Below are 12,654 nucleotides of genomic sequence, written 5' to 3'. Positions count from 1 at the left end.
GGGGGGGCTGTGGGCTAGGAGGCTGCAAAGGGGCCTTCTCTCCGAGCGCGGCACTCCCGGTACACCAGGAAGGGGTGGAAGAACGTCAGCAGGGTGACCAACAGCAGGGTCACGTTCACCTGGGGGAAGGAACGGAGGGCGAGGTGGGTGAGTCCAAGAGTGGGCAGCACCAGGTGAGGGCTCTCCCACCAGAATCCTCTGGCCTGCTCGGTCGCTGCTTTGCTTCTGCCTGGGGCCTGGTGCGCCCTGTGGTTGATCCCAGTCAGCCAAAGCCAAAGCCGGCCAAGGGGCTGCCAAGTCAGCACGCACTCCTGCGTGTCAGGAAACAGCGCCCGGGGGGAGGGGAGGGGGGGCTTCCCGTGGGAGCAGTGTCCTGTGAATCCCGTGGCTTTGGGTGGACTCAGGGAGCAGCAGGCTACTCGCACTGACACCCCTCACCACCTCCCAGCCCCACGACACTTAAGGAACAAGACCAAGGAGCTGCCTGCACAGGCGGAAGTTCCTATGGGGAACCCCGCCAGGCCAGCTCAACCAGGTCTTTGGGCGCCTCCTCATGGGGCCCCTTGGAAATGCTCCTAGGTGGTCCTAGCTGGCTTAACACTCCCCCACCGCCACCCCAGAGGCCGGCTCGGGTACTCACATAAAGCGGATCGTCCCCAAGGGGTCCTTTGACGAGAGCGAAGAGGGGGAACTGGAGGAGCGACACAATGGCCGACAAAGCCATCACCAGCCCATAGAGCTTCCCAAAGTGCTCAGAAGGAAAACTAGAGGGAGATCGCCAGGGCTTCCAGTGAGCGTCATCAAGGGCCGCCCGCTCATGCTTCAACCTCCCGATCCAGGCCTCCCCCCTACACCCCCAAAGTCCTCACGCCCCCACCCCCTCCTCGGCCTGGGCCCTGGAATCACAGAACCCGGCGAAGGCACTGTGCGGAGCCCTGGGGAGACAGAAGGGACTCGCTGAGCCCCAGGGAGCCATCCACAGAAGGGAAAGGCACACAGCAGGACACGCCTGCCAGTGTGTGCCCCACAGCGAGGGGAGCAAGAAGAGAAAGATGGCAAGAAACCAGCTTTCCAACGCTTATCAGCGAGGCTGGAGCAGAAGTGGCACGGGGCTTTGGAGGGTGAACAGGAGTTCCCTGGCAGATAGCAAGAAGCCAGTGGGATGGCGGAGGCAAAGGCTCGAGGACGTGAGCACTCTGCTTCCCGCTCTCCTCCACCTGCAGGCATCCTCCCTCCTCTAGACCTGCCGCCACTTCTCTGTCTCCCTCACCTGACCGCCTCCACGCCTACCTGCACCTCCCATTTGCGCCACCTCCAGCGCACGCCCCTCCCACAGCGTGTCTGTCACGGCACTTACGCGAGAGTGAGGAATGCTGCGTTGCCCCCATAGAGGAAGGACCGGCTGATCACCTGCAGGATGAACGTGAGGTACTGGAGGGGGAGGAGGGGGACCGAGGCACAGAGGGCAAAGGCCAGGCATAGCAGGGCCGTCAGGGCCAGCGAGGGCACTGTCGAGCAGAGGGCCACCACGGAGGCCGAGGAACCTGTTCCAGGGCGAGAGGAGAGGCTGTTAGGGGCGAGCATGACGGAGGACCAGCAGGGCAGAAACCTGGGGAAGCAGATGCCCGACAGCCATGCTCCAATCTTCCTGAACCGAACCAGGAAAGTCGGGACGAATGGGATTCCGTGCCGGGGACAGAGAAGCCAGATCGATGCAGGCCCAGTGGCCAGGGGTGGCTTGAAATCTGTCAGTTACATTAAAAGCGAGCGAGACTTCCAGAGATGTAGCTGGCCGGCACCCCAGGAGCAGGGGGGGGGAGACGCAGAGCATTCATTCTGCCCACCTTTCCAGTACCACCTGGATTTCAGCGGGTCCAGTCAATGAGGGGCTGTTCTTCTAACCACTCAGGGCCGAAAGGAAGCCGGGAATCAAACCTCGCCACTCTGCCACCTTAGTGAAAGGCGTCTCCCGGCATTGATCATCCGTGGCTGCTGACATCAATAGGCAGACAGCTGATGGGAAACTAACGGATGGCTGGAGCTGGCCATAGCTGGACCCGCCCATCAATCAATCCCCACAGAGTAAGAAGCAAAGCAAAAGATACCGGGGGCCTGGTGGGACACATCAGCGGCCCACAGCTCCATTTACTTGCAGGGAGGGGGTGGGGAGTGATACAGATTCCCCCTGAAGCAGCTCATCTGCCTGTTTACAGGAAACAATCAAAGAAGTTCTCAAGAGGACTGCCAGATCCCTCCCGATGGGGAGGATGACAAATTCAATGGGACCAACCCAAGGGCCCAGCTTCCTCAACATTTAACTGACCAAGAGAATGGAGGGAGGCCGCTAGGGATCAAAGGCATGAGAGCCACAGACTGGGTGGATGGGTTGGCGGACGAGGGGGGGGGGGGACTGAAGGGGGATTTCTTGAGACAAGTACCACCAGGTGGCACTGTGGGGCAAACTCTGGACTTAACTGCTAGGTGGGCAGCTGGAAGCCACCAGTCGCTGGGAGGAAGAGGAGGCTGCCTGCTCCTGTAAAGCTGCACAGCCCCAGAAACCTGATAGAGGGTCACGATGACTCAGAATCGACTGGATAGCAGTGGATTTTAGTTTGTTGGCTTTTAGTTTAGTCGGCTTTAGTTTGTTGGTGGGGCCTTTGAGGGGTGATTATCAATCGGACGCTGTTAAGAATTTACTGTTACTTTTTGAGAGGTTGATCATGACATTGGGTTGTAGGTGGTGGTAGTGGTGGTAGTTGCCAGCAAGCCAGCCCTCAACTCATGGGGACACCCAGTACAACCCAGGAGAATGCTGAACAAAATGTGGGGCTTCCCAACTATGGCAGTCGACTTCCAAGAACCAGGCAAGGATCGCCTTGCAGATCACAGCCACCTGGTCGGCAGCCCCTGGGGGGTGGCTCTGGGCAGGGTGGCATTCCTTCCATTGCCATGAGTTGAGGGGGATGGGGTCACAGCTGACCACAACAGCTTCTGGCTAGATGAACACAGGCAAGAACAAGGCAGGTGGGGAGGAAAGGGACCACCTCCCCATGGCTGTCCCCAATGTCTGGAGTCCCGGGTCGCACCTGTCCTTGCTTCCTTCTGGTACTTCTGCTTGAGCCGGTCCATGAGCAGGCCATTCCAGGGGGCACACAGCACCCCAAAGAACTGAGTGATGGCAAAGGCGTTGGTGTAGGTGCTGACTGTGGGGGCAGAGAGCAAGGGGGATAGGGATGAGCAGACAACTTCCAGAGGACTCCCCCAGGCTACCAGGCCCTGCCTGGGCCCCATCCTGCCGGGCTCAGAGCCCAATCTCTGTGCCCCACTACATACCTAGCTTCCCATCCTTATCGGCCAGCTTGGTCAGCAGGGAGTTGAGCGTGCCGATGAAGAAGTAGTGCCACAGCTGTATCACCGACAGCCACACCAGGTGCCAGGCAAAACGCCAAGAGAAGGCATAGTACCAGAAGGTGCGAGGCTCCTGCCGCTGGCCCAGCCCGGGGTCCTCTGAGGACAGTGAGGGGCAGAGGGTGGGGCTTGATTTAGCAGGATGGACTGAGCACCAAGCCTGTCTTGCAGCCTCTACCACAACTCAATGGCATGGTCCCCCAGCTGTCCTGTCCCTGCCCAGCCTTTGTCCTCAGCCCCTTGAATGACCCCAGCCACCCCCTTCTCTACCTGCTGAAAGTCTGATCTTTCACACCTGTATCCAAAGATAGGGGCAGACCTCGGTGCCACAAACCCAATGTTGCTGTAAAGCCAGTGACTCGGAGTCTTTGATTTCCCAGCGCACACACGTTTACACTCTGCTGTCGTCTGGTACTCCTGCAACAGTGCCAGGAATACGCTGGACACGTGGCTTGCATGGCCAAGGAGTGACGCAGACATGAAGTCAGCATGTGCCACTGGGAAAATGGTGCCGACAGACTTGCTCAATGCAGGGTTGCCACAAGCCTCCGATTTATAAATAACATGGTACCTACAGAGCCCTCCGGTGGCATAGTGGTTACACACTGGGCTGCTAACAGCAAGGTCAGCAGTTCGAAACCACCAGTTGCTCCAGGAGGAGGAGGCGGTGGCTTTCTACTCCAGTAAAGAGGGACAGTCTCGGAAACCCACAGGGGCAGTTGTCCCGTAGGGTCACCATGAATCGGAATTGACTCCCTAGTGGTGAGTTCAAGTCTGAAGCGACCTCAGAACTGGGACGCATGAGCCAGACTTAATGCAGTGGAAGCACAGGAAGAGGGTGGGCCGGGAGGCAAGCGTTGGAAAGCAAACTTGGGCAGTGAGGGGGGTGGGGGTGGGGGAGGTGTCAGAGGAGCCAGGAGATGGGACAGAGAGTAGCTGAGAGCTTGGCTCCAGTGTCCCTGCCTAGGTGAGGAGGTTGACCAGATGACCCCAAGGTCCTTTCTCGGCCTGCCTTGCTCTGATACCAAGTCCCCTAGCAGCTCGGAGGGGAAATGGGCGGCTAGGCTGAGCTCACCATCCTTCAAGGACAGAAGCTCCTTGGACTGCTGCTCCGTCTTCCTGGACTCAACTATTTCCTTCTCCTTGGCGCCACATCCAGAGCCCAAGCTACGGAGACAAAAGTCCCACCAACCCGGCCCCAGGAATGTGAACTGAGCCCAAGACTCAGGGGGTGGGGGTGGGGAGGGGCAGTGCAAAGGATCACATGGGAACCGGTGGGGGTGTATATGTGTACTGCTCTTGCTCTCTCTCTCTCTCTCTCTCTCACACACACACACACACACATCTCTTTCTCTGTATGTCTGTGTTGTGAGTGTTGGTTGCAACCCAGGCCAATTGAAATCAGAAGGACTGGGGGGTGGGAACCAGCCTTCCGTATGTTTTAAAGCTGTCAAGGCGGCTTTGTTGGTTCGGTGGTAGAATTCTTGCCTATCATGCCCAAGACCCACGTTCAACTCCTGCCAATGCGCCTCCAGTGCAGCCACAAGAGGTCAGTGGAGGTTTCCTTGTGTGTTATGAGGAGCATTTCAGCGGGGCTTCCAGACTCGGAAGAAAGGCCTGGCAATCTATCTCTGAAAATCAGCCAGTGAAAACCCTATCGATCACAATGATCAGAGCTGCAGTGGCTTGTGAGGATGGCACAGGGCCAGGTCTCACTTCGCTCTGCTGTGCAGAGTACAGGAAGTGCCGGAAGGGTCAAAAGAGTCCAAAGGGCCAGGGTGGAATCCCAGCTGTAGGAATACGGCTCCGACTCAAGTGCCCGTTTCTCCCTTTTGGAAAAATGGAAATTAGGATATCCTGTGCAGTGGATTACACCTTGTGCTGCTAATCTTAAAATCAGCAGTTCAAAAGCACTAGCTAATCTTTGGGAGAAAGACGAGGCTTTCTGCTCCAGTAATTACAGCCTCAGAAACCCACAGAGGGTTTTATTCCAGCCTATAGGGTCGCTATGAGTCAGAATCAACTCGATGGATGGGAGTGAGTTTATTTTTGTGTTTTGATTCAAGGGGATAAAAGAGCCCTAGTGGGTTAAACATTGGTCTGCGAACTGAAAGGTTGTCAGTTCAAACCCACAGCCCGCTTCAACTCAGGAGAAAAATGAAGCTCTCTGCTCTTCTAAGGAGCCCTAGTGGCCTAGTGGGTGACCAGGTGGGCTGCTAACTAAAAGGTCAGCTGTTGAAACCACCAGCTGCTCCGAGGGGGAAAATTAAAGCTTTCTGCTGTGGTAAAGATTCACAGCCTTGGAAGCCCTGTGGGCCATCTCTTCTGTCCTGGAGGGGAGGGGAGGAGGCACTGGGAGGCTGAGAGGACAGGGCAGCAGTGGGAGGATCTCTGAGGGCTGATAGGGGGTTGTGGGAGAGCCATTGACCTATGCTTGCCCTCCCTCTGCTCCTCCTGGTCACTCCCTGCAAAGGCGGTCACCACTCTTCATGCCCCGGTATCGCCACCCTCTGCAAAGGGAACCACAGGTCTTCCCACTGAGGGCACCCGGGAAGACCTGGATCCCAGGGCCCTCAGGAACATCTTCAGACCGACCAATGGATGCAGCAGTGGCGGCAACACTGTGCTGACTCCTGGCTGGGCCCTCAGAGAACCCTGCCTGTCCCTTCACTCCCTTCAGGTCCCGTAACCAACATGTGAATAAGCCCAAGCCATCCTACCCAGCTACCTGTCACCCAATCTGGACAAGCCTCATGAATGACTCCCTCCCACGCTAGAACAGACCCCGCTGACCCTCCAGAGGACCACAGACGCAAGGTCAAGCCCTGCCGAGATCATCTCCCTCCGGCCCTGACCAGCACACCTTGACCACAGGCCAAAGCCGGAGGAACCATAACAGCCAAACCAGCTGCTGTGTGTTGATTGCGACTCCTGGCGGCCCGAGCTCGCAGGGGAAGCGGCACCCACGGGGTCTCAAGGCTGTGATCTAGCAGCAGGCCAGATTGCCAGGCCTCTCTGCCCCAGTGCCTCTGGGTGGGCATGAACCACCAACCTTCCAATTTAGTCAAGTGCCACCCAGCGACTCCTCATGAAAAGCAGTAAGTGCTGTGCTGTATTTCCAGGCACTGTGGAGCCAGCCCTGCTGGCGTAGTGGCTCTGGGTGGGCTGTTAGTGGCAAGGCCAGCATTTACAACCACCAGCCCATAGAGTAAGGTGACCAGACATCCCGCTTTTGGCGGAACAGTCCCGATTTTTAACAATTTTTCCCACGTCCCGCGGCGTTTTTTAAAAGTCCTGATTTTTGGAAAGAATTCACGACAAGCTAGGGTATACAGTTTTCAGCTGCCATGTGGCTATTTCACCAGGATACGAGTTTTATCAATGGTGTCCCGCTTTACCAATGTTAAAATCTGATCACCTTACCATAGAGGTCTTTCTATGCCCGTAATAAAGAATGACAGTTTCAGAAACTGGCAGTGTCTACCCTGTCCTGTAGGGTCATTATGAATCGGCATCAACTTGAGGATAGGAAGTTTGGTGTAGGTTTGGGAAGTCTGATATCCAGCAATAACCGCTATAGCTCCTGTCCTGTGACATGGCTCCTGTCCCTTGACACCACATCCATCCCACCCCTGCTTCCAGCCCCAGGCCAGTCTCAGCGCTTTGCCCGCACTCACCAGAGCCCAGTCCTTACCCATAGCGGTAGCCGGGGGGCAGTGGGTAGGGGATGTGGCCCCTAGGCATCAGGAGGAACGTGCGTGCGACATGCCAGATGCTGCAGAAGGAGAGGAAGAGGAAGGAGGCCCTGAGGGAGACACCTTTCTCGTCCAGGAGCTGTGGAGAGAGTGGGGGGATGTGTGGGCATCAGAGGCAGGGACTGGAGCCCCACTCCGAAGGGCAAACCTGACACAGACTCCGGCCCACCAGGCTGCCAGCTGATGAAGGCCACCCGGCACACACACTCCCCTTCACCCTCAGCTGAGGGCCCTGCCAATGGTGGGGCAGGCACCTCGATGCCCACCTCACGCCCTGGGCAGCCTCTGAGCATGGCTCCCCAGGCGACATCCAGCCCTGGGCCTCTTCTTCAATGGCAGCGAAGTCTTTTTGTCCAAACACAATCATGCACACAAATTCAACCTAGGTCACGGTGATAGGGAGCTTCCCGGGGTGCCCCTGCCCCCGCCCCTACTGGTGACCCACACAGACATCTGAGAGACACCCAAGCATCCCACAGGGCTGAATTTGGAATCCCTGAGGCGGCCCAATATCCTCACGCAGACGGTGACACGGAGGGCCAGGGAGTGTAGTGAGCGACCCAAGGTCAGCGCAGCAGACACAGGGCTGATTAAACAAAGAACTCCAGCACCTGCTGGGGGTTGGGGGTTGGTACCCAGGGGCAGGAGGGGAACCTGGAAGGGGACCCCAGCACCAGGAGTAGAAGGCTTGAGGCATTGACCCTGGATGTCACCAAGCTAGAGTACTCATGAGTCCAAACTAGACACACGTCAGGCTAGTGACTTCCCTCTCTGCCATGGCCCACACTGTGTCAGCTGTCCCTGGCCTAACACACAGCCCAGGGGGCTGTCCCAGACAGGGCAGCTTGGGGGTCAAGAACCCACGCTTGTTCAGTCCTTCCTTTCTGTCACCTTTAAAGTGTTAGCTTTGGTCCTCCAGCCTCCTCAAAACTCAAATGCACTGCCGTCGAGTGGATGCCGACTCGCGCGACCCTGGAGGAGAGGGTGGAACTGCCCCTGTGGGTTTCCGAGCCTGGAACTCATGACGGGAGTAGAAAGCCCTGTCCCGCTCCCTCCGTGCAGTTGGTAGCTTCGAACTGTGGACCTTGCGGATTACAACCCAACCCGTAAACACCACACTACCAGGGCTCCTGGTCCTCCAACTAACTGCCTCTATGTCACCACAGGGCTGCCACAAGCCCGGCTCTTCCACCTCCTCTAGCAGCCTTCAAAGAGGAGAGGTCAGAAGGGGCACCAAGAGCTCGGGCTTCCTTTGTCTTCACTCCCTCCTTTGATCAGGGAGGATGACACCCGCCTCAAGTCCTCTGGCCACACCCCCTTCCTTTCAGTAACCAGGACTAGGTCTCACGCCCGCCTCGACTCATCACCGACAAGAAGTCAGATGGTCACAGGTGGGTTGGATCAGGCAGGATCCACCCCCAGGGTTGGCACTTGGCTGTTAGCACTGAAGATGGTGAAATGGCTGTTGGGGGGCTGGGGGGGAGAGGTATAGTATCATTAGCATCAATTGGGCCCCCTGCCTCTGCCCCTGCTGCCCCAACCAGCAACCTTCCACCGCCATGTCCACGCCAGAAGCTCACAGCATCGGCCACCCATCCCAAAGGGGGTCTACTAGAGGGCATTGGCCATGCTTTCCTTTAGCCTCTGCCCCACCCCCCCCAATCCTAAGGAAGTGTGAAGACGGAGCTTAAGGGTTATGAGCTCCAACTTGAGAGCCAGACAGGGCCGGGTTCGGGTGCCAGCACAATGCTTGCTAGCTGTGGCTGGGCCCTGAGCAAGCCTCAGGCGAACCTCAGCACTCCCTCTGTACCGCAGCTATCAAACAGGGCCTCAGGGTCAGCCGGTGGAAAGAACACACCGATCAGGCAGGTGGACAGGCTAGTTTTTACCTTGATGATGAGGAAGACAGCTGAGGAGGAGTCAAATGCCCCGTTGTAGAGAGTGATGATGGTCGAGCGATGTTTGCCAAACAGGTTCCCAACCTGGAGGACACGTGACCAGCCCGAGTCACTTCTACATCCTCACAATGCCCACACCCACCCTCTGCCGCAAGACTTACCACCCTGGTTTGGGCAAGGCCCGCCTGGGGCAGCCAATCATAGGAAAGCTGCTTCTCCCTTCCATTCCCCTCTGCTCTCCCCCACCCCCTCCACCCCAAGCCCAGGTGCCTGGTGTGAGGTAGGCTCGGGCTCGCACCTGCAGATTGGTGATCAGAAACAGGATCCCACCCACGGTTAGCATGGGCATGGCCAGGAACAGCAGCATAGCCGAGTCTGAAACCATCAGAGAGGGAGGTGAGGAAGGGTCGTTGTGCGTCACCCAGCATGGAGCCCCAAACTCCGACACGTGACCCCCTTCCCTCCAGGAATCCCTGGCATCTGGGTCCCCATTCCAGAACTGAGCCAGAGACTCCCACAGAGCCAAAGCCGCTGCTGTGGAGTCCAATCCGACTAGTGGCGGCGCTGTGTGTTACAGACACAATAGAACTGCCCTCCCTGGGCTGACTGTCACCTTTACAGAATAAACGGGCAGGCCTCCCCCTCCCCTCAGTGCAGAGCCCTTGGGTGGGTTCAAAGTCAAAAGTGCACCCACAGCAGTGGATTCTCCTCCTCTGTCCATGGTGTTTTGAGCACTACTTCCATGCCAGGCACTGGAGATGCAGGGTGAGTGGAACACATCCCTGCCCTGGGAGACGCAGCCAGCAAACAAATCCTTTTGAGACCTGAGATGTGTTGGCTGCAGCAGTACTGGGAGACGGAGAACCTTCCGTGAACTTGTCTGTCCCAAACCACAAACTTCTGCCACTACCTTTATGACTTGGGCCCCAGGGCACACACCCATCCACCGCACCAAAACGGTCTTCTAAATGGTCTCCCCTCCCCCGTGCCCCACCCTAAAGAAATCACTCTTTATAGGAAACTTTGTGTCACTACTGTAAATGAGAGCCCTTGTGATGCTTGGAAGGAACAGAAGAGAAAACGCAATGAAAGGGAAACAACATTAGCCAATTGAAGCCAAACTTCCCCAGGCCCAAAGAAAGCTTGAAGCCTGAGACCTGCCCTTGCCGTGGAGGGGGTGGTGAGGGGGTGGGAGGTGAGGGGGTTGGGAGCAACGACTGTGAACATATCAACTCTCGTGCCCACTCCGATCCACTGAAGGAGCTACGGCTGACCACCTCCAGAAGCCCTGTCAGGTACGGATGTTAGACTAGTTTCACTGAGCCCAATTCGATGTTTTGTCTTTAAAAATGTGTCCACTAAAGGTCGCTTGAGCTTCCCACTGCAATAGGCTCATTGTGGTCTCACAGCCCTACACCAGTCTTATTGGGGTCTGGCTGCCACTGAGTAGACTGAGATTCACAGCGCCCCCAACGTGTGTGGGAATCAAACTGTGCTCCCTGGGATTTTCAGGGGCTGGTGTCTCAGAGACTCACCAGGTCTTCCTAATGAGGGCCTGTGTGTGGACTTGAACCCCCAGTTCCTCTAGAGATAACCGAGTGAGCTCATTCACCTGTACTCAGGGCCTCCATTTTCTCAGGGGAGGGGGGGGGCGGTGCAGAGTGTGTGTTACTACTGCTCAAGAGGTTCACAAATGCAGGTGCCACCACCTTCACCACAGCCACTAAGAAGCTGTTTACAGGCTTTTAGATGCCAGGGAGACGCTTTGATGCGGAGAGTGGTCGCAGATAATGCACTGGAGGTGCCGGGCTCTCTCAGGAGAGCTGCTCGAAGACATGCCGCGTCTGGGTTTGCCAAGGGCAAGGAGAGGAGACCGTCTGACAGTGTTTGCCTTCAGGATAGGAACCCCCCCACACTAGTTATAGACTTTACTGTTCTGACCCCAAAATGAAGGGCCGTGGTCTGACAGGAGGGCAGCGGAAGAGGGGAAGGGACCTCGGGCCAGCATAACCCAAGCAACTAGGAAAGAGCACATCCAGAGGGTGGGAGATCGAGTCCCCAGCCCTTCGCACTAACTTTCTCTGGCATCTCAAACAACAGGTCCTTCTCTGGCCTCTATTTCCTCTTCTACCCAAAGGAGGAGCCCTGTGGCAGGGTGGATAGGTCAGCAGTTTGAAACCACTATCGACTTCTCAGGAAAAAGATGAGGCTTTCTACTCCTACAGAGTAAAGGTCTCAGAAACCCACCGGGGTAGTTGTATTCTGCCCTACAGGGTCCCTGTGAGCCAGCATTAACTCAATGGCAATGAGTTTGGAGAACTGGACCCAATGGGGAGGGATTGGGAGCAAGCCAGACTGGAACTCCCAGACTACTCTGGGAAGTTTTCTGATTTCAGCTCCTATAAAGAGTCAGCCCCCAACTCCGGGCAATGCCAAGAAAGATGGAATAAAGGGAATGGACTAAAAGTTACCTGATCCTGCACCAGCCCCATGAGCAGTGAGTTGGACCACTGGGTTTTTCCTTGGCTGATTTTCAGGTGTAGACCACCAGGTCTTTCTTGCTAGTCTTAGTCAGAAAGCTCAGCTGAGACCTGTTCAGTCACAGCAACACTGACAGCCAGCGTGCCCCAGGGCAGCCGCACACACTCCAGGTTCATCATCTAGCAAGGTGAGCCTTCTACCACCCAGCCCCCACAGCGCCCTCGGGTTTTACAGACTAGTGAACTTAAAAGGAAAATTTCTGACAATACTGCTGTCAACTTTCACCTGCTAAGGAGAGACTTTTCAAAAGCAACTTTCATTCACATAATTATTTCTTTTTAAAAGTTTGGAGCGAGAGAGAACACCCACACATACGAAAGGGAGGGCCCAATCTTTGGAATCCATTCCGCTCTCTGAAGAGACTCTCCTTCACTGTCCGAATTTCCCACCTGATGCAGACAATTGCAGCTCTCAAGGATTCTTTCCCACTCGGGCCAAAGCAAGCAATTCTCTGAATCACCACAGTGGGGCAGTGTTTCTGCCCACCACCTGCACTCGCCCGCCCCCCCACCACCAGGTGCTCCAGAGCCCCTTCCACCCCGACCTCCCCCTCCACCCCAAACCCCAGTTCTGGCTGGCACCACTCACCTGCAGAAATGAAGGCTATGATGAGCGTGGCGGTGGTATACAGAAATCTGAAAAAGTGAACAGTTAAGGGGGAAATTTTCTTTGTGTCAAGAGAATCATGACGAGCAAACACAATTCTGCTTACCCCATCTCCACATTTGGTCTCTGACCCCTACATCCTTCAGCCCCTGGACCAGGTGCAGGAAGCCGGGATGTGATCGAGCTGGGGACCTGACCTCGCCTCACAGACCCATGGCATCTTGCCCACCCCACTCCATGAAGAACGCTGAATTGTGCCCATGTGAACCTGTACACAGATCAAGAGGCAGTCGTACCAAGACAAGGGGCGGGGTTTGAAATCAGGATATGCATGTGCTGGGCAATCATCTGAAAAGCTGGGCTGTGTGCAGGATAACAGGAGAATGATGGGGCATCTACTCCTGTAAAGAGTGACAGTGGAAAAAAAAAAAAAAAAAGAGTGACAG

General features: G+C 56.3%; 1 protein-coding gene across 4 annotated transcripts in view; it reads right to left on the bottom strand.

The window, feature by feature from the left end:
* Positions 1 to 9: 9 nt before the first annotated feature.
* SLC43A3 (solute carrier family 43 member 3) overlaps positions 10 to 12,654 on the bottom strand; it is a 21,455-nt gene continuing 8,810 nt past the window's right edge. For all 4 annotated transcript variants that reach the window (XM_045297077.1, XM_045297076.1, XM_045297078.1 and 1 more), the window contains exons 4-13: positions 12,191 to 12,237; positions 9,360 to 9,436; positions 9,053 to 9,145; positions 7,103 to 7,242; positions 4,484 to 4,575; positions 3,334 to 3,507; positions 3,087 to 3,203; positions 1,358 to 1,544; positions 641 to 764; positions 10 to 119 (exon numbers count right to left, since the gene is read on the bottom strand). In XM_045297077.1, the coding sequence (XP_045153012.1) occupies positions 15 to 119; positions 641 to 764; positions 1,358 to 1,544; positions 3,087 to 3,203; positions 3,334 to 3,507; positions 4,484 to 4,575; positions 7,103 to 7,242; positions 9,053 to 9,145; positions 9,360 to 9,436; positions 12,191 to 12,237 (1,156 nt within the window). In that variant the 3' untranslated portion in view covers positions 10 to 14. The remainder of the gene's footprint in view (positions 120 to 640; positions 765 to 1,357; positions 1,545 to 3,086; positions 3,204 to 3,333; positions 3,508 to 4,483; positions 4,576 to 7,102; positions 7,243 to 9,052; positions 9,146 to 9,359; positions 9,437 to 12,190; positions 12,238 to 12,654) is intronic.

The sequence above is a fragment of the Echinops telfairi genome, unplaced genomic scaffold, assembly GCF_000313985.2.
Source record: "Echinops telfairi isolate 266 unplaced genomic scaffold, ASM31398v2 ScPeMD7_7416;HRSCAF=8454, whole genome shotgun sequence".
NCBI classification, from domain to species: domain Eukaryota; kingdom Metazoa; phylum Chordata; class Mammalia; order Afrosoricida; family Tenrecidae; genus Echinops; species Echinops telfairi.
This window is presented reverse-complemented; position numbering and strand designations above follow the sequence as displayed.